The following is a 21,817-nucleotide window of genomic DNA, read 5'->3' on the forward strand; positions in this document are numbered from 1 at the left end:
ATTTAAATAATAAAAAAATAACGGCTCGGAGCGTCTAGCTTAAATGAAGCATCAAAGTGGAAATAATGACAGAGATACAGTACTAGACCAAAGAGGTTTTTAATTCTCCGCACTCTTGGAGACACTTCTAGCTCAACGCCGAGTAAATGCTTCCTTTAGTGGTAGCTCTAGCTCAAAGAGCAGATTTAAGCTTTTATATTCATGAACTACATTCAGGGGTACTGTCTACGCTAGAGTTCCTAGCGAACTCACAAACCAGATCAGGCTCCCAAATTCCTGGCTCTCTGACAGTGCTCCTAGCTTCTAGACAACTCACACAGACTAGAACTCATTCTTGAAACTGCTTTCATCTGCTACCTAGACCGAGCTCTGTTTGAGCTGATAACAGCATAATTAAGCTCTACATTTATGCTGATAGCCCAACCAGTGATCGATAAGAGCTCCTAGTTAATGTATAGCTTTACCAGATAGTTGAGCAGTTCTAGCTTAACTGGCAGCGTTCTTAACCTGCTAGTGGTTGTAGGCCTATTATTTATGCTTTGCTTAGTTTTTAATAATTTTGAGGTTTCTAAAATTTCTTGCAATAATCCAATTTATGGTGTTAGTAAGAATGATGATGATGTACAGCGAAAATGAACCCAATTATTTCACTCAAAACGTTCACAGCAATTGTAAGCATATTTTTTTGCGAATAAAAAATGAAAAGTATGGATGTTATAGGTTCCTTTCGCCAAATAAATAACAAAATTATATATGTTCATAGAGTGATTATAATTATTGCAGAATAATTATGATGAATTATTTTATAATTAATTACAAAAAAAAACTGAACAGTTTGTTCTATCAGAATCTATCTTCTATCAAATCTTGTTCTATCAAAATGAAAGTTATAGCAGTTTTCAAATGGTAAATGGTAATGTTTTTAAGGAAACATATAATTACTAATAGTTAATCACACTTCTGATACATGTTTTCCCTACACAATGTCAACACTGAATTATGAAAATTGTGAAAGCAAAAATTAACAAAAACTATAAATTCACACTTCCAAAGCAAAAGAAAACATTATTTTCAAGGTAGAAGAAGGCAGATACCACAATAATAAAAGCAGACATGCATGCTAACTAGATAGTCAATGTTGCCAGTTAAGCTGGAGGTGTCTCGCCAATTTGGTAAAGCTATTTTTTGTGACGGGGGGGGGGGAGGAGATCGCTATTAAGCTCGGCAAAATCTTGGAACTTTCAGCTTCCTGACGAAGAAGAAGTTTTATTTTGGCTCTCGACAAAATTATTTTAGAGCATTCTTAACCTCCATGTTCATGGAAGTACTTAAAATAGCCTGCAGAGCTACTAGTATGCACTAACAAAGCTACAATTAAGCTATTTTTCAGCTTACTGCCCTATGTGTTTATCGAGTTCCAAAAATAAATTACATTTCAGGAGCAGGCTGAAGCCTGTAGATTAATGGTTATTGCCTAGACAGTACTCTCAGCGAGCTCACAGGGCTCGAGACCTCTTGGAGCCTCTTTCATCTTACTGCTCAGTGTTCTTATTAGAGTTTAAAAAAAAATTACTTTCCGAACCCTTCAGACTTCTACATTCACGGTTCTGCTCAGACAGTACTCTACGTAAGTCCGAGCGAACTACTCAGATTGGAGCTGAGAGGAACATTCAACTCACTGCCTGGACAAATGATTTGACTGAATTCCCAATTTCCAACTCCAGTAAGCTGTTGACGCTCATTTAATTAATAAAACATAAAACCACACAATATAACATACTGAAATAAAAAAAAGAATTATCATTTTTGCTTATTTATTAATTTTTCTTAAAACAAAGATTTTCTGTTTAAAATATAGTTTTCTTTTTTTTATTAATTTTTGATAAATTTCCCCTACCGAATACTATTTTTGTTTTTGTTGGTAAATTCTACCCAACTAAGGGCCCCACCTTCAAAGTGAAATGCTGGAAACCAAAGAAGAGTGTGTTGTAAGATTCTGTTGCCAACATGTCAATTAATCTCTTCGTTAATTACGACATTATTTTGGATAGAAAATGGGATTTTTCGTTCTTCTCATTCTCCTCGCATTCCACTTTCATCAAAACAAAAAATACATTTTTTTTTGGCAAATATTCTCCAATTTTTCTCTGACCAATAATAAAACGAGGGAAAGATAAAATGAAGATTCTTGATTGGCGTTTAATTCAAGATATTATTGGCTTTCTTGGCTCCCTTCATATTGTCACCATTGTATCTTTAATTTTTTTTTAATCGCCCCGATCTTCCAAGGCAATATTTCCAAAAAAACACTTGGTTCGATCACACCACCCAGTGCAGGCCTTTTGAGTCTAGTGGTGTAGTGCGTGGTCGCTTACTGTCTTCTCTTGTCTGGATGAACTAGGCGGTTGATACTGTTTGGCAATTCATCAATTATGCTTGCGAGTGCCGTGAACTATTGGGCCCTTGTACATTTTAGGCCCCCACAGTTAACCGATAATTGTGCATTCACTGATGTTCTACGGTACCAGCTGACTGCAGTAAACCTTAGAGTAGAGCCACATACATGAAACACATTTATATCTGATATTAAAAAATGGGAATTTCTAGATTTAATTAATATGCGAATTTTATTTTTTTGGTTAACTTTTTAAACTCATGTTTATGCTGCTCTCAAGTTGTTGATCCTAATTTAAAATACAAAATTAAATAAATAAAATATTTATACTTTTAAATGAGAACAGTTTTGTTATTTTAACCGGTTAATTATTATTTATTTATTTTTTTTAAGAATAAGCATCAAAATTTAAATAGAATAGGAAATTTCGCAAAAAATTAAATAATTCGATTTCGAACGATTCTTCATGTTAGGAAATCGTATGCCAACATTGCTGATTTCTTGCCTAATTTAATTAGAATTTATAAATGTCAAAAATGTTGTGCAGTTATTATAGTTAGAAAAATAGAATTTAACTAAAAAATATAGTATTTCTAAAGGCACTTTATTCTGAACGGTTGCACCAAAACTGAACTGAATTGATGTTTCAATGATAAATCAGGTAAGTCGCTAATAATTAATAATTATTATTTTTTAATTTAAGGCGCTTCAACATCTGAGGACTTCCGGCTTCCGTACTGTGTTCTCTCTTTACAATGCAGTACATCACCAAACAGTGAGCTGTAAGAAGCTCCTAGGAAGAGAAAATCTAAGGGATTCGAACTCAAGATCTCCGCGTGGGAATCCAGTAAACTAATCACTGAACTAATCCCTTGCCTATTTTATTAATATTATTATTATACAGAAAAAAGCGTGATTGGTCAATATATGTATTTCGTTTTGGTATTTTTTAAGTTCTTTTTAAGGTGGTCATACATCTAAGATTGCTGGAGCCTGTCTCTAGATCTGTCTTCTCACTGAATATATCATTCACAACCATTGGCAATCTAACAAAGAAATCTGCTTGATAATTTGTTTCTATTTTAAAAAATGAAATGTGGTACTTCAGAACTTATTTCTTGATTGGAAGAGTGTAAAGAAATAAATAAAATTAAGAAGTTGGTCTTTTAAACAAATTAAATTAATAAATAAAATAAATTACTTTCATTAAGGATAGAAAAACAAAAATTGTGAAAAACCATAAAGAAAATTCCAAAGTATGTTGCATTGTTGGCATACACATTTCTAGTTATTAATTACTGGTTTTTCTAACTTTTAACAACTTTTAAATTCCGTAAAAATTAAAATCAATCCAAAGAGACTATTTTGTCTAATAATTAGAAGAAATAAAGCAAAACAAATGAGTCTAACATGAATACGGTAATGAAAACAGTTAATTTTTCAATTGATCTTTAGAACATTTTAGATTAATATCATTTACGATTTATTAATTTAGGAGAAAAATTAACTTTTGGATATTTTCAATGAAAGATATTTTCAAAAAACTAGAAATTACCGAGAATAATACGAATAAAGAAAATAGGAAATAGTTTAATAACGTTCCAACACTTACAAAAAAGAGAAATTAAAAAACAAAAAGAAAATAAACACAAAAGCAACACAATGACAGACACATAAACATGCAATTTAAGCTAAAAAGATAAAAGGAAAACAACAAATCTTTGCTATTTCCCCTTTAGATTTTTCTTTTTTCCATTAATTAAAAAAATAAAATAATGTAAATCGATTACAATTAAAAAGAAAAAATTGTAAATCGATTTATTGATCGCTTAAATACTATGAGGGTTACTTTCTAAGAAAATCATACCTGATCGCATGGTATTCATCGTCAACTTGTTTAGTAGCTCTCAGCCAGATCAATGAACGTTCAGCATCCTTTGAACGATCCACCATCAACAGATAGAATGGTGATTCGGGCATCATTACGAACAAGGCGAAAAACAGAATAGGTGTAATGGCACAACAGTATGTATAGTTTTGGTAGGACAAAAATGGCCCAGTTACATATACATAGAGTATGCCCAAATACCACATTGTCTGAAAATGTCCGCTAAGTTCACCTCTGATTCTTGGTTCAGAGATTTCCGCAATATACATAGGCGCTACAGTATATACAATGGCTACTGCGGCGCCTTGGATTATCCTCACGACAAAGAGTACTGTAAGGGATCTGGTAGTCAGAATCAAAATCCAGCTCACCATGCACATCGGTCCGGTCATCAGGAGGAGAGGTTTTCGTCCGTACCTGTAAAAGAAAGAAAGTGAGTTGTAGGTGCAAGAGCAGATTAAAAGATTTCAACATTTAGAGTGTGGACAAAGTCCCGAGGGATTAAATAATATGGATCAAATATATAAATCCAGAACCCTCGTAAATACTGATAAGGGAGTTCACTAAAAGTTCGAGATAAACACTACTGCCAGGTGAGCATTTTGCGCCCTGTTGTTACTAAAGATTTAATGAAAGTCAGGTGTGGCTTTTTTGATCACAAAGTGACCAAATCAAATTTTAAAAATATTTCATCCTGTGGCTTATTGCGTTCAATGCTTATCCTACCATCAACTAGTTCTACAAGGCGTCATGGTAGCCAACCGGTTAGATACTGGGTCCTGGGTCCCGGACTAGGCTTTAGAATTTTTTTAAATGTTAAAAAGAGCAAATCATAAAGTAAGCTATGTATGTTAGTCGCCTCCGTCCCAGATACCTTGGATGGTAAAGCAGCCTGAAAAAAAAATAGGCATTACTTCACTTTATTTTTTACTGGTACTGCGTGGCCCTCTCTTTCTGCCATCATTCCCTTTCCGGGCATGTTCGCAGAGAGCAGTATCAGCCAGGATCAGAAGAAGCTCTCGTATGAAACAAACCATCGTGCTTCGAAAGTCATTGTACTTATTTGCAGCCAACTAAAGAAGAGAAAGAACTTTGTAACACCCAGACTGGTTCCTTGTTAAGTTTAGACGGTAATTGTTTTCATTTCAAGAATATAAGTTTTATATGCCTTAAAACCTTTAAAATGGTTTCCTTACAGAATTGTAAGGAAAGAGCCGTGGAGACCATGTATCATCTCTGCTTGGGTCAAGATGCCCAATACGCTCTTTTTTTAAAAAAGCAAGTTTTGAGCGGATTAGGAATTGGGAGTTGAAGGTTTTAAGAATCACATTTGGCATAAGGTAAACTCTCTTTGGCAGCCCCTAATGATTATAATCATCATTTATTTAGTTAAATAACGCATAGAATCATACCTGTCTGCTAATAATCCTGCGGGTAATGTGATAAACATTTCGCCAAATTCTACGGAAGCGACCAACCAGGATGTATGATCGGTGTTCATGGGTATCTCACTGTCTGGAGCCGTCAGTCTGGACATCAGTGGCTCCAGCCACGTGAAGCAGATGGCAGTCATCGCTACGGACAGCGAACCTGTTGGCCATAAACAGAAATAATTAATTATATTTATAGTTTCTTCTAAACAAAAAATTGAAATTAAATCCGCCTTCAAAAAAAAATAGAAATAAAGCTCGTACTACAAATTCCAGGAACAGTAAATAGATTAGAGTTGGTTGTAAGGATTGAGAAGAAAAATTCTACTCAAATATATTTCATAAGAAAACGTCTTAGAAAACTAAACGATACTTTAAATTCAAGAAATAATGTTTGAAATAATAACGTCACAGATCATTGACGCCCGGAGGTTTTTTTTTATGATTCGAACCCGGAATCACCAGTACGCTAACCACATTATTTATAATACATGGCAAAGAATCAAGATGTAAAAGTTCACGCGTATTTCTAAACTAAACTTTAGCTTTTACATCTTGTTAATTAATTGCTATTAATTTTATGAAATGATCTTTTCTAGATGTGATTGTAATTCCTATAAAAATGATTCATGCGTTCAGTTTAAAAAAAAAAACAAGCAAAAAACGAAAATCCGGCATTGCATAATAAATAAATTTTACATTATACTACTAAATACTTGTATTTAGTAAAAAAAACATGTTACGCAAAGGACCAGTTGCTTAGTAACAGCATCACTAGGTGGGTATCTGACTCTAGCAGTGGGTACGGTTTGCATATTTTAATTCTATTTATTTTATTTATGCGCCAAAAGTTTTGATTTAGATGAGTTATCGTCAAAGACCAATATTGGAGAATGTCAACATTCACATAGTCGCTTGGTGTATGTCCAAAATATTTGGTTCAAGTTCTTCCAATAAATAGGATTGTATAACTTTAATCACATAATTAAGTTTATTATTGGTAATATTTTCTTTTCTTGTTTACAATGTTCTGTTCGTTTTAAGTTCAACTGTTTATTTACATGTGCTGTTACTTAAGTTTTCTCCTATTTTTTCATGTATCATAATATGTTTTAATAATAAAGTATGATTTAACAAAAATATTTTTATTTAACACTCACCCCACACTAGACTTAAAAGAACAGAACTGAACAGACGCTATCGACTACTTAAAAGACTCTTAGACGACAGATCAAAACTCTCTCTCGACAACAAAAGACTAATTTATACATCTATTTTGAAACCCATCTGGGCGTATGGAATAGAGCTGTAGGGTTCAACCAAACGCTCCAATCTCCAATGGATTCAAACTCTACAATCTAAAATTCTTCGAACTATTGTACACGCTCCTTTTTATGTCTCCAACCTGACTATACACACTGACCTTAACATTCCTTTTGTCCACACAAGTTGCTAAAATAAGATACAGATAACTCCACTTCAACCTGCAATCTCATATAAATCCTCTAGCTAAAAATCTTTCTTCTAGAACTCTTCCTGACAACCCGACAAGACGCCTTAAAAGACAGTGGCCTCGTGATCTCCTCACAAGTGAAGAGAGCGACTAATAGCCTATTTTGGAGTGTTACCGCTGGGTAACTTCTCCACTCGTATTCTTCTGTTATTTGTTGATACTCGGTTATCACTGTTACTTATAGCGCCAACGCGCTGATTGTAGCAAAAATAAACGCAAAAAAAAATAAATTTTAACACACTGTCAGTGGCATGGTGAATGAACCATAAATAAGGATATTTAGCAAACATTTTGGAAATACTCCAAGCGACTTCTGAATCTCAACGTTCAGCCAGTGAATCTTGAAATTCTCCGATTTCGGTCTATCACGGTGTAGCAGATGCATTAAATTATGGCGAAATGTGGTGAGAGCTTTTTTTAAGAACAATTTGAGATAAAAACAGATATTTCTTTCTTATCACAGTTATCAGGTACCACGACATATTATAAGGCACGTCTTATACCAAATTATTAGAGGCGCTTGTTCTAAAAAGCACTCCGCTAATCTAGGCCCAAATTTAATGATCAAGTTAGGCTATTATTTCATCTAATTTCAACAGATCTACCTCTAGCAAGATTTTACCTAATACTACCTGATGGTACAACATTGGATTTAATACAATTAGAGAGAATATGTGGATCGGCTGTAAACAAATGTAACATAATTCGGCTTACTGTTCCTAAATCCATCATCTAAATCAGCTTAGAGATCCTATTGGGGATCTGACTTAACTACAATCCCTCTCTCTTGATACCATGTTCTGTAGCAAAGCTAAGGGGACTTCTTAACGATAAATCTAATCTCTTTAGATTATTGGATCTCGTACAAGATGGAATCATGATGTTTCCCTTGAAATGAGATTTTTTTTTATATTTATTATAACGCAGAAATATGTTTTCATTTTGTAATAATTCTAAAGGAAATACGTCAGACGTAAGAAATAAAACTTAGCGTGACTTTAGCCATCTTTTTTTGCCCGTCTAATTTTTAAAATTGTCTGCAAACTAAATGTGGGGAAATATTTCAAATAGAATATAGAGTCTTTAAAAAGGAAATTGAAGAATCGATTTGATATATTGGCAATTCCGGTAGACTAATTTTCTGCTTCGGCTTATTTCCGGGTTCCATGAGGTCACCGGTTCTGAACAACGAATCAGAACTTCCTTTAACTTTCCGTATCTTTATTTACGCTGACTACAAGCAGACCTAATGATAATTAAATATTAAACAGAATTAGGTGAAGACTGAATTAGTTCTAGCGGAAGAAATCAAACCTCCGCGGATTGTTGGAATTCATCCAATCTTCTGTCACATGTTAGGATGAGTATAAATTGTACTGATTTTTTTTCTTTAATTAAGCGCCAGCCAGATTGTACACTCTATATCAATTATTTACACCTCCTTTAAGTGCACTGATCTTGCCTCCCGTAAATACTTATTACAAGTTCAATAAACTATTACAAGGTGATATTGCGGTCGCCAATTCTCCATGAACAGAAGGCAAGCACTGTTTGCCCCGTAAATACCATAGGATTTAATTAATTTTTGATGAAATTATTATAATTAAACGGTGCCAAATAAACTGACAAACATAAAAAAAAATTATTGATATTATATTATATAAGAATAATTAGTATTTTGAATGAAGAAAAAACAGAACAGCAACAAACAGAAAACCAGAAATTTTAAACCAGTTCAGGATAAGCCATATTTGGACTCCATTCTATAATTTCTGGATTTCCCAATCAAACTTTTTTTTATATCCTCCTTATCCTTGAATATAGATTAAGTGCTCTTAGAACTTCCTTATTGGTTGCTTTTTTTTTGGTCTTGTTTTGTTTTTTAATTATCTTTATCATTAGAATTTAATGAATATGTTTGTTTAGAATTTTGATTTTATGTGTGGAACATGACCAACATACCAAGTATTTGTGTGTGCACCCAACGTAAGACATTTCTTCTTTAAATAAACTTCTTCTCAAAGTTTTAAATGAAGATATTTGAGAAATAGAAAGAAGAATATGTTTAGGTGTAGAGAGGTGGAGACGCTTCTCAGATTGCGCCATTAGTACTCTATAATCCGGCATCGCTTCCGGTACATTTAGTTCTATCACTTTCTTTTTGGGGCAACGGTGTCTGGGGAAAATACGTCTTAAGGACACTTTCGGGCTTTTCTTTAAAATAGTGAAGGGATGTTGGTTGCAACAGTGGATAAATTGCAAAAATTGCCAAAATTTGACTAAATTTACCATTTGAAAGGAAAACAAGTAGATGTTCTACAATTATTACAGATTATACACAAATATCTAGTCATCCACATCTACCAAAAATGGTGTAGTAAGAGACAGCGATGACGCAAATCGTCCACTTCGTCAGTTAAAGGAATGGGACGCCTCCGAGAAACTGGTAAGACAAGCTAATAGCCAGTCAAAGGACTGGATGGTGACTCTTTTATCAATCAGCTACTCCGGAAGTTACTAGATGAACGGGGCGTTGATAATTTACCTAATTTTTTCCTTCTTCTAAGACGCCTTACCCCCAAGATCCTTCTGGGTGGCCGATATTCCTCCATTCTGTTTAAATAACAGAACCACCTCAGTTGTTTCCTCTCACTTACTGTTCGTAGTGTTCCTAATACTATCTTTCCAGGTCTTGCCTTCAACTTTTCGAAGAAACCCCAATCCAGCAGTTCTGATTCTGTTGTTGACCATCATTTACAATGGCGAGAACGGATGGGGTTTCATAAAAATTTAAATAAGCTTTTTTTTCTTCTGTTTACTAAATTAGTTGCAAATTATTAGCAAAAAAGAAATGAATAAATACTTCTAACGAAAACTGTTGCCCCAGTTGCTAAAACTGTAAACATGTAGTAAAAAAAAAAGGATACTACTGAAATTAAAACTAGGCTGAAATGTGTAATATATAATTTTTTAATCATTACTAAGAATCAAATCGTTTACACAGGTAGTAATTACCATACCTGTCCAATGGTGTATTTGTAATTATTCTAAAGTATCAGGAGGTACAGTTTTAATTTCTGGCGCCAGTCTGCCATATAGATTTCCCTTTTCAGGGACGGAAATGCTTGGATTAGAAAGTGTCCACTATAAATCGTGGGGAAGTGCGGTAATATGTGCGCAGAGGGGATCTACTGCTCTCTCAGTATCGCCAGTTATCTATGGACAGATAGTTTCAATATCCAGATGTACATTATGTATAAAGAGATTCAACTCGTTTGTCACGTTATTCTCCTCTCTCATTCTCTTACTCCTAACAAAGAGGAAGTATTGCAATAGTAACAACATTTTTGAAGTGGAATTTCCACTGGAAACACATCTGTTCAGATTTTCAAATTTTTCAGCACGTATAGGAGTGCAGTTGACAATCAAATTCGAAAAATATCCAACCTGGAGGACCATTTTGTTTCAGATGGGAATTGAAATTAAGCGATTCATTTTATTATTATGGCTCCCTAATGGAAATGAAGTAATGCGCATATCAATAAACTCGCGATCTAGCAGCAGATCTACTGTACTTTATACAGGCGTACATCAATGCCTAATGCAGGTACTTACTTCACAGCTGTGATTATCATTAAATAAGAACTTTATGACAATTTAAGGTTCATTGGATGGTGCTGGATCATTGACCGAAAGAGCCATCTTTTTTTTCCGAGTACAGAGTGTGTAGAGACATGAATAGAGTATACGTAGACGCATAAGCATCATCTCATTGTTAACATCCATTCAATTAAAAGACATTTAAAATCTAAATTTGTTTTCTCAAAGAAATGAATTGGGAAAATCATTTGAGTGGAAAATAATACATTAGAGTAAACGCGGATAATTTATCTTTTGAAGCAGATAACTAAAAAGAAAAAAGAAAAAAAAGTCCGCCCAATTTCAACTGCAGAAGGGCTTTTTTCCTCCTTCAAACGTTTCGCTTCTCCTTCCTATTCAAGTAAATGAGACCCTAATGAATACATTTATAGGCTACCCGTCTTTCACAGAGGAGGGCACATAGAAAGGGAAACTCCCATTGTAGGACTTACACAACAGCTTTCTATTTCTTTCTTTTTAGAGAAGTTCCGCTCAATGGTAAATTTGTTTCAAATTTAATTTTGAAATAAATTCAAATTGAATAACAAGAGAACAGCTTTAAACTCAGATCTTCAAATATTACCCTGGGAAACTGGGATGCATTTAAATTAAGTATCACCTGTCTCTCAAGAGTAGTTTGAAATGAAATTAACGTTACAGTTACGTTTATTATTAAAAATTTACAGAATGAATCAAACTGAATACAATTTAAATACAACTTCCTTGATAAGATGCAGAATAATTTAATTATCACTATTCTCGTTGAGCTCTCTGCAGGAAGTATTACGATCATAATTTTTAATGATCGAAAAACCATTGTTTAACCGGAAAATAGATTTGGGATATCTTAATTTAGAAGTTGAGTATGGCATCTAGTTCTTGTACGAAGCAATTAGACGCAGAAAAATCAGATAGTAAACTACAAGACATGATGCAAAGTTATCAGGCATAGCCGGTGTAGAATGCAACCGTTGCGACCCAGGAAGAGAGAGAGAGATATTAGATTGGCCAGCCAGTGCTGGTACTCTTGGGTATTTCAGTGATTGGAATTGTCTAGGATCACCAGGCCAACGTTGTTTTAGATGTCAGGATGGATTATGATGAAGGAAAGAGTTCCAAGCTGTTGAATTGGGGTGGTAGGATAGTTTTAAGTGGAAACTGGGGAATTGTGAATGGATAGATTCGGTGACAAAGGGGATATTTAGATCTTTGTGTAGGGTGAGGTTGGAGACATTATTTGGAGCTGTAACAATATGGCGGAGGACTCCTGATTGAAAGGATTGAGTAGAGAGTTTGCTTACTTTAGATTTACGTCTGATCTTGCGTTTTAGTTGTCCGTAAGTTTTGAGTTTTTATATAAGAGATAAAACATATACATAAGAAATAATAATAATTTTGAGAATTAGTTCTAAATAGAGCTGAAAAAATTGGGCAAATGTTCTTACAATTATTTAATTGGTCAAATCAAAAAGCTATTAATTTACCCAAGAATGTAGGCCAACAAAAAATATTTACAATAATATATTGTATATCACACTACGAGTGTGCCTGTAAACTCATTAGCAAGATCTAAGTGAGGTGAATGTTCCGTTGAACCCGATCTATAAGAATAAGATCTAATGATCACCCCGTTTGCCTGTGTTTGAATCTCACAGAGATCGACCAAATGATTAACCATGTGTTTAACATTAATTAACCAGGCTACCTGGTTTTACCTGTAATTTGTGGCGGTGGCTCCATCGTCTTTAATAATCAGCGGTGGAGTGAAATTACAGAAATAAATACTCTAATAATATATTCTGTTTAATTAATTACGTAATATTTTATTATTATAGTAATATTTTACACATAATTCTGGAACGGTCATCTTATTTTCAATTCCTCGTGTCCGCATTTTAATTTTTTCGTTACTTTTAAAATAGGTCTTTGAATAAAATCAACAATTTTTTATGCTGCTCTGCAGCTTACACTCCATTACCTCATATTAGATGCAATAGTAACCAAAATCAAACACTAGCCCAAAAGAATTTATTATTAAATCTTAATTTTAGACCTAGTCATTTTACAGAATCTCCTAGTTTCCTTGAAACCTGGAGCCGTACGCTCACGATATCCTACTTCGTGACTCAAGAACGTATCTGTGAAGGAGCGGGAGGATAACTGTAATTAGATCTAAAAGCTGCTCAGAATCGATAGTTAGTCGTTAACAAATCATCTTTCATTTCGGAAAATTGCACCTGTTCAGATACGACGAATTTTTGCGCAAAAAAAGAAAGAAGAGTTTTCTGAATAACCGCAGCGCTAGTATCTTAATTTTCATTTTGGTCAAAACCATAAATTAATTAATTAAAAAAAAAAATAAATAAATAAATAATTTGGGTATTTTGGTGACTTTTACGCAAATTTGATTTATTGAATTTATTATTTTTTAATTGTGTTTACAGAATAGAATAAAATAATAGATAATTGAACTAATTTTGACTTGGCAACAAGATATTAATTGCAATGATGTGCAAGTGTTTGCAATAGTTGTTACAAAAATACTCTTTTGTTTGATATTTTTGCCACGTGCATTCCCAATCTAGAAATATCTCTTCATTAATTTAAACAACGTTTTTTTCCCTATTAGCCATTAAATATTCTACATTGAATCCAATAAAATGTATAAATATTCTTTGGCGTCTGTTTTCTATGGAAAAAAAATCATTCATTCATAAATCAATATTCAGTTTTATTAAATGTATTTTCTGTTTGTCAGTCAATTCTTTTATTATTGTTGTATTTAATCAAAGAAATGTTTATTCTGCCATTATTAAATTTGTCTTCTAACTTTATAAAATCTCAATAATATTACTGCTACAGGTTGATAAGGTAATTTGATGGGATGTATTTAATTACATTAAATAAAGACTAATGACTAAATTCCATTTGCGACTTCAATTTCTGCCACCCAAATCTAAGGGGTTTTTTTAACACAAACATTAGTCGGGAGCCGAAGTAATAGAACCAAGTATTATAAGCTACAGGATACTTAAAAGGTTATTATTCAATTTACAACATCGTAATGTTAGTTAGAAGGAAATAAATATTTAGTAAACATGCCAAGTTTTAAAAAAAGATAATAAAAAGTACTCTGGTTCCAGTCAGAAATAGTCATGTGGAGTATATGGACATTCCAAGTGAATGAGTACCTTATCTATCGTAGTACGCACGCATGTTTTATTGTATCCCACCCTGATCGGTTTCGGATTTCCATCCACCATCAGAGCTACATTAATCATTTAATAATAAAATCACAACACTCGCTGACTTGAGTACAAGTGCGAGGCGGTAACGTAAATTAAGTCGAAATCTCTACACTAAAACTAATTTAATCTACCTCTGATGATGGGTGAAACTGCGAAACCGATCAAAGAGAGGGGAGACAGTAAACTTAAGTGCTAAGACAGATGAAATTTAAAAAAAAAAATAAATTATCCAGCAGCACTGCGGACCGAACCACTACTAATTTCCAAGAGTATACGAGTATGTTCTTGAAGAATTCGCCTGAACTTTAGTAGGTACGAGTTAGCCCGCAATACACGGCTGTTATGCACGGAGGCTAGTTTTTATTAAACAGGAATTCTACTCAGTGTTGCTTGATATTTTTTGTTGACCATCTTTTTGATAGAATTATTTTTTGATTCCTGATCAGATATTTTTAAAACTGTTACTGAGAGATTGTTGTTGGTTTGTCTATGATGCTGTTTCTATTTCAATTTCTGTTTTCTCTCACTAGACATTGAAAGAAGTATTGTAATCGTGCAATTATTTTTTTTTTTTTGCTTTTTCACGAGGAATTCACGATTTCTGGTACGCTGAGCACTAAAAAGAGTTTTTATATATTGGCTCTCTCTCTCTCTATTTGTGTCCACTATAACTGGAAAAGGGAAAATTAGCTGGAAAAAGCTCAGTTGCTGACTTGCCTTAAAAAAATAAAATGAAAATAAAAATAATGAAGAAAGCAGGCTTTAATAAATAATTTTTTTTTTTTTTTTTTTTTTTGAGGGGTGAAATGCGTTTACGCACGCAGAGGCCCTGCTGTGCCGGACTCCCAAAATAGACTACCGGCTAAAACACCCCCCCCGCTGCTAGGCCTAGCCTGGATTCACTGGCGACCAGCATTACTTCAGAGCTAGGCCTCTGTCTTTACTCATTGGAGTATTTCCCTCGGTGTTACCCTACTTGGCAGTCGTCCAGGTCCTGCTTCTTCTGCTGAAGAAGGTCCCTGGCGTACCTAGCTGCAGTCTGCCAGTTGGCCTCACTGGCCAGCATAGTTTCGACTATAGTGTCTGGAGTCTGTTGCCCAATCACTGCCTCGAAGTGACCTCTGAGCCGCTCCCACCGACCGCAGGAGAAAAACGTGTGGGAAGCATCGTCTTTACTGCCGGGGCAGTAAAGGCATTCCTCATCCTCTACCTTTCCCACCTTTTTCAGGTATGCCCTGAAATAGCCATGCCCACTCAGGAGTTGTGTGAGGTAATAGTCCACTTCCCCATGTGGTCTCTTCGTCCATGGCTTTACCTCCTTTATTAACCTAGCGGTCCATCGACCCCGCAGATCATCTTCCCAGGAAGCCTGCCACCTCCGGAAAGTCCCATCCCTCTCCTCCCTGGAGAGAGCCTCCTTACTCCCCTCTGCCCTCCTTTCGTGGAGGATCTTGCGTTCCCTAGCAAGGAGTGCAATCGGGATCACTCCGGCAATCACGAGAACCGCTGGCTCAGACACCGTGCGATATGCAGAGGCAATCCTCAGCGCACCAAGCCGCTGCACACGAGCCATTCTCTTCCTGTAGACCTCCTTGTTAAGAGCATCTGCCCACACCTCAGCTCCGTAAAGGAGTATCGAGTGTGTCACACTCATCAACACTCGGCGTGTGCTGCCCCGGGGGCCACCAACGTTAGCCATCAGCCTACTGAGGGACGCGACACTCTTTGCGGCCTTATCCGCTGCGCTCTGAATTTGCTTACCGAAGCTCAGCTTGCCATCAATCATCAAACCCAGATACTTGGCAGTGCTCTTCGAGGTCACAACTTCTTCCCCAACATGCCATGATATGCTCGTGGGGATCCTCTTTTTGGTCAGAAGCACAATCTCTGTTTTGGACAGTGCTAACGATAGTCCATGCTCCGTCATCCATCGATTGACGATACGCATCACCCTACTCAATTTTAGTTGGGCTTTCTCGACATCACGTGCGGCAACAAGTGCTGCCACGTCGTCTGCGTATCCAACCAAAACTGTCTCTTCTGGCATTTCCTGTCTGAGCAGGCTATCATACGCCACATTCCAGAGATCCGGGCCCAGGATCGATCCCTGCGCTGCACCTGCCGTAACTGCGGATGCTCTTGGCCCTCTCGAGGTCTGGTAAATAACTGTTCGGTTCCGCAGGTAATCACTTATTACTCGCAGAAGGTACTTCGGGACTTGAAACGTTTCCTCCAGCGCTCTCAGCACATCTACCCAACTAATTGAGTTGAAGGCGTTTTTTACGTCAAGCGTGACCAGAAGGACCACCCGACGAGAATGATGATTGTGATCCTCCGCCCTGCGTATAAATAATAATAATAATAATAATAGTAGGTATGAATGAGTGTAAATATTGTACATATTGCTAGGCTTAGTATATTTTAAGGGGTGTAGGAATATTTATAAGAGTACTACACCCCACAGTTCAGAACTGATAGCTAGGATAGTTTAGGAAAGGATATAGACGCAAATAGCCTTTAGCTAGTAAATAAAATTGAGACAAGACGAATGAGTTGGGTAAGAAGAGGATGGCACTACTGGGTATCCGCACTCCCTCTTGTCGGCTGGACCGATAACCTATGAAGGGAAGTGTGGACCTAGGTCGGATTACCCGGGGCTCCGCCATGCCTCACTGGATGAGACATTGGTTGGACGCTAATCGGATGGAGAGACATGTGCCATCCTAGTTCGAAAAAAGAACGCAGCTCTAGGGGCGCTAATGACCACTGTCGTCGATGCGCCGAAAAAAAAAAAAAAAAAAAAAAAAAAAAAATAATAATAATAATAATAATAATAATAATAATAAGGGAAGGGATTAGCTATGAGGTTAGCATACTGGACTCCCACGCGGAGGTCCCGGGTTCGAATCCAGCAGCTGACCCTTAGATTTTCTCTTTCTAGGAGCTTCTTACAGCTCACTGTCCGGTGATGGACAGTGTTGTCTGTAACGAGAGAACACTGTCCGGAGGCCGGCAGTGCACTGGAAAAAGCTCCGGGCGCTAATAACCTCAGCTGTTGATGCGCAAAAAAAAAAAAATAATAATAAGAATAAGAATAAGAATAATAAATGAAATTATTCAAGAAAAGACAAAATTATTACAAATACAAATTAAAATATAAAAGACAATTCAGCAATCCTACAGGATATCGTAAGGAAACAGAATAAAAAAAGTGAAAGAACTGTGGAAGTGGGCTTATTTGTATTTCGATAATTAACTGCAAATAATTTTTAATTGACAAATATTTAAATAAAGAAAAACAGACCTCCACCACTGGGAAGATCTGGTGGCTCCATGAGAAGGTCAACATAACTGTCTTCAGCAGTGCAAAATAAAAAATAATTTTTAAAATTCTTAAGTGTGTCCTCTACAAGAAGAAAAGAGTATAATTTAATCAGATTTCATTTACCCTACAAATTTAAATTTTGTAGTATTCTGAACCAAAATTGAGACCTGCCAATTTAAGATCTCTAGCATTGTCTTAAGTTTTATTTATAAACTTTCGTAGCCGTAGGAGAATCGATGATGTAGACCATGGTGGGAGGGGTCTTATAGCGAATAGTGGTAATATTTAGGGCAAAATGTATATAGAAATAGTTTGCTCGCTTACGCTTAAACTATCCGAATTAAACTGAACGCCTATGTTTTCGTAGGAGACTTAAAAGACTCCAAAATTATTTTAAGTATTAAAAAATATTTTGGTTTAGATTCATATTTAATTATTAGAAGGCAGGAAAACCTATAAATAATAAATTTAGAAATAAAATGGCCCACAATGTAAACAATGATTACATCTGGATGAATTTCAATGAATGAATCATCACGATTTTAGCAAAGTGCCAAAATATTATAGACTAAGGTTAACCACATTGTCTAAGATTGCCAGATAACGACTCCTGAGTGTAAAACAAAGATGTAGCTCAGAATACATAAGTAGGTAATTCTAACTATGAAGAAGATCTGGGCAACGCAAGTTTGAACTACTTTATCTCCTCTTCAAAGTTATTTAAAGTTCCATTAATATTGCTTTGTATGGATGGAATAAATGGCTTAATATGTCTAACGTTAAAGATTTAAAATGCTTACTTTCACTTGTATAAAGTAATGCTTATTTCTTCAGGCTGCTTTACAATCAAAAACCAAATTATGTACGTTGGTCAGAGGCGACTAGCAAACATACTTTACTATAAATTTCTCACATTAACCATTAAATAAAAGCCAAGGACTAGTCCGGAAATCGAGCCCACTAAACCAACAACACATTCTAGCTTTACGGGTCGTCTCTCAAACCACTCGGCTAATCATGTGATGCCTTGCAGGACCAGTTAATGGTAGGATAAACATTGAACGCAATAATCCATTTTGTCAAACTGACCAAAGCTCAAGATTCCTCTGCAAATAAAAATTTTCACTTTCATTAAAACAGGATAAAACTGATTTTAAGTTTGCCACAGTAATATTGGTTTTAAAATCCCTTCATTCCAAAAAGTGGTGAAAAGTAACAAATTTTTTACAAATTGTGTACTTATTGTCTACTTAGAAAGATGAAATAAAAGTGACCTTAAATGTGAAATTCCTAGGACAAAATCAATCAACGAAAGCGCCTCTTTATTTAATCAATTTTACACTTTTTTCTAAAACTTGGAATTCAATTTAAGTTGGCTAATCGATTGTAGGTGATTGGGCGACATGTTACGTTCATACCTTAACAACATGTCGCATTATTCATTCTAAGAGGTAGCCTAGTTAGTCCAAAACCTTGGTCACAGAATTGATAAGAGTTGACTCAAGAGGATAATGTTGTTGTCGACGAATTTTTTGTTATTTTGTTAAGTGGCTGGACTAAGAAATATTTGAAGTAGTCTTGACTGAAAACACGACAGACCACAGCCATTATAATTATTAACTGCACTTCCTCACGTCAAGGGCAAGTTGGGAGAGAGGGGGGCACGCAATCTGTAAACGCAAGAAACTACTCAGGTGGTGTTGTTTTTGTCCCAGGATGATGCAGAAGTAGGAAGAATTCAGCCACAGTATTCTATTCAACAGACTCTCGCAACAATAACCCATTATTACAGCCTATTTAAAAATAGCAAAAACGTGATTTATTATTCGTTTTATGAGAGGCTGCAAATCTTGATAAGAAATTTATTCGTTTTCACTCCCTGGTGCAGATTTTATTATTAATAAATTGTTTGTAAGGAAGGATTAAGAATCAGAAGTAGAAGATCCAATGCTGGGAGAGAGATAAGAATTGTACGAGCAGCAGCACCCATTTTATTAAAAATAAAATGCTTTAGCTCTTATTAAAAATAAAATGCTTTAGCTCTTATTAAAAAATGAACAATATATTTTATTAAACGATCAATTAAACAATATTTTTCTTTAAGCTTTCAATCAAGATATCTTGAGGGCTTATTCTTATTAACAATTATAATTAGCTTCCCATTGTGGGCGTTTGCTTTAAAGATTCGTGCCTCCTTTGATCCATAACTGTTTAGGTACGGTTTTACGCAAAAATATATGAAACGAGCCTCAAGCGGCTACCATTTTGCCGGCTCACTATCTAACTATAGGTATATTAAGTGACAATGGTTCACAGAAAAATTACAGGTAAACATTTACAATTTTTAATTTACAGCTTTAGTGTGTGGTTTAAACAGTTCCTGTAATTTAATGATGCAGAATTCTGGTCTGGAGAGCCAGGCTACAGCATGATTTATAAAAGGAAAATTGAACTTGATTAAATAAGCAATACTGTTGCGTAAATTTCTCCAAAATTAACAATAGAGTCGCTTCCAGAGAACCGGCAAGGTAAAGTTTATCCGAGCCCATTTTTTAACAATAGATTCGTAACACAATAACAAACAAAAAGCACCATGTTAATTATTTAAATAATTTTGTTAAAAAATAAAAATGTTTCCTCAGTTGCCCAAAAAGGTATTGCTAGCCATGTTAAATTTTTTATTTCGAGTTCACTCTGAAATTATACGTTTTGAAGTCCGAAAAAGTTATTTTTAGAAAAGTTTAGAAAAATAAGAATCAGAATAAAAATAAAGGGTAAAAAAGGAAGTAGAGAAATGAAAGTACATGGAAACTTAAACAGGAAGTGAATGCTATGAATCCAAATGTAACTTCCACACTTAGTACAAAAATTATTAAATTCGCAAAAGAGAAATCCAATTTAAGAACTCAATAAAGAATCCAAATAAAGACGAATAAATTCTAAAAAACAAAACAGCAATAAAATAATATCTAAGACCGGAAATCGAATTCACTACCAAACAATACAACAAAACATGTGTTAACCACCACTATTTTACTTCTCAATAAAATCTTGCTGTATACTTCTTTATTTTGCGATTTTATTTACTTTTTTTTAAGTAAATATTTATTTAAATAGATATGTTTATTGAGAAGGAGAAATCAATGTTTCAAGAATATTGATATTTATGGAGAAAGTTGGAAACGAGTATCTCAATTATACATTTTTTTATTTTATTTTTTTGCCGAAGTTAATTTATTTTTTTTATTGATTTTATTACTTTCTCTCTTCTGATGAATTTGAGATTCATATTACGATCGTATTTGATTTCCGATCGGAAGTATAGTTTTTTGGAAATAGTGGTCATCTTTTTTTAATTCTATTATTAATTACTATAGAGCATTGTTCATCTTTTTCTTTCGATTTAGGGACTTCTTCAGTCTTCAGTCTTCTTCTTCAGGTCAGGGCAGTGGAAAAAATTTCACTGTAACCGATTGTAATTCTACTGCAAATGATCCTTTGCAGTATTCTTTCTTACTTTTGGACCAATTATTTTTTAGTTTTATGAAATTTTAAATATGATTGATTCTAAAGATTTTATCTAAACGATGTAGTACCTATTATTATCATTACCTATCATTAACATCTACCATTTCTTTCGAAAATTTTCTCCTCAGGAAGAATTGATTTTTTTGAAGGTTTCTCTAAGAATGCTTCCTTTCAGAGGAAATTACTGTTCCTAATTCTAATAATTGTTTAAAAAACAAAACTACATATTTTCCCAAAGCTTTCTGATCTGTTCTACAAAAATTTCGTGACGCAATCACAAACAAATATATATATGTATATTTTTAAATTAAATTCTGATACCAAATTCCGCTCCTTTTGTGTTCTACACTTACTTAAGCCAAGTGTTATTGCTAGGGAAACAACTTAGAATTACATGAAACATGTTTCAGCGGCTAGTGATCCTCTTTGTGATTACTTTGAAAGGTATCCTTACCTTGTAAGTCCATAAATAATCAAGTGAAGTTGAACGATATTACGTTAATTTAACAGGAAGATCAAAATGGCCATGATTGCAATCTTTCCGCTGTGAATGTGCCGTAGATATTGATGCTTAGTAAAATGAAATGCTTACAGCATAAAATTGATGGCAAATGTACTTTTTATCAACATTTTTAACCATATATTTTATTCTTGTTTCAGGTAAGTCTGTTTGATGTAAATATAGTAAAGGAGTGATTACAGTAAGTAGACTTTGATTATTTACAAATAGTCTCTCTGCTCTCTCCTCTGCCGTAATAGATGCAAATGCTGTTGGGCTAAATCTCTGAGATCGTTACATTTTCCTATTTTAACCAGACATAAGTCTGTAGACAGGAAATGACTTCTGCTTC

General features: G+C 34.7%; 2 protein-coding genes across 10 annotated transcripts in view; one reads left to right on the top strand and one right to left on the bottom strand.

Annotated features, from left to right (window-relative positions):
* Positions 1-21,817, top strand: part of LOC141450413 (uncharacterized) — a 645,025-nt gene that overhangs the window by 162,788 nt on the left and 460,420 nt on the right. The window lies entirely within an intron of this gene.
* The window catches only part of LOC141448922 (facilitated trehalose transporter Tret1-like), a 65,439-nt gene that overhangs the window by 2,619 nt on the left and 41,003 nt on the right, over positions 1-21,817 (bottom strand). Inside the window, exons 2-3 of the mRNA XM_074117788.1 lie at positions 5,696-5,873; positions 4,263-4,700 (exon numbers count right to left, since the gene is read on the bottom strand). Coding sequence (XP_073973889.1) covers positions 4,263-4,700; positions 5,696-5,873 — 616 coding nt within the window. The remainder of the gene's footprint in view (positions 1-4,262; positions 4,701-5,695; positions 5,874-21,817) is intronic.

The sequence above is a fragment of the Rhodnius prolixus genome, unplaced genomic scaffold, assembly GCF_049639745.1.
Source record: "Rhodnius prolixus isolate KJV_2025 unplaced genomic scaffold, Rpr scaffold_2, whole genome shotgun sequence".
In the NCBI taxonomy this organism is placed as follows: Eukaryota; Metazoa; Arthropoda; class Insecta; order Hemiptera; family Reduviidae; genus Rhodnius; species Rhodnius prolixus.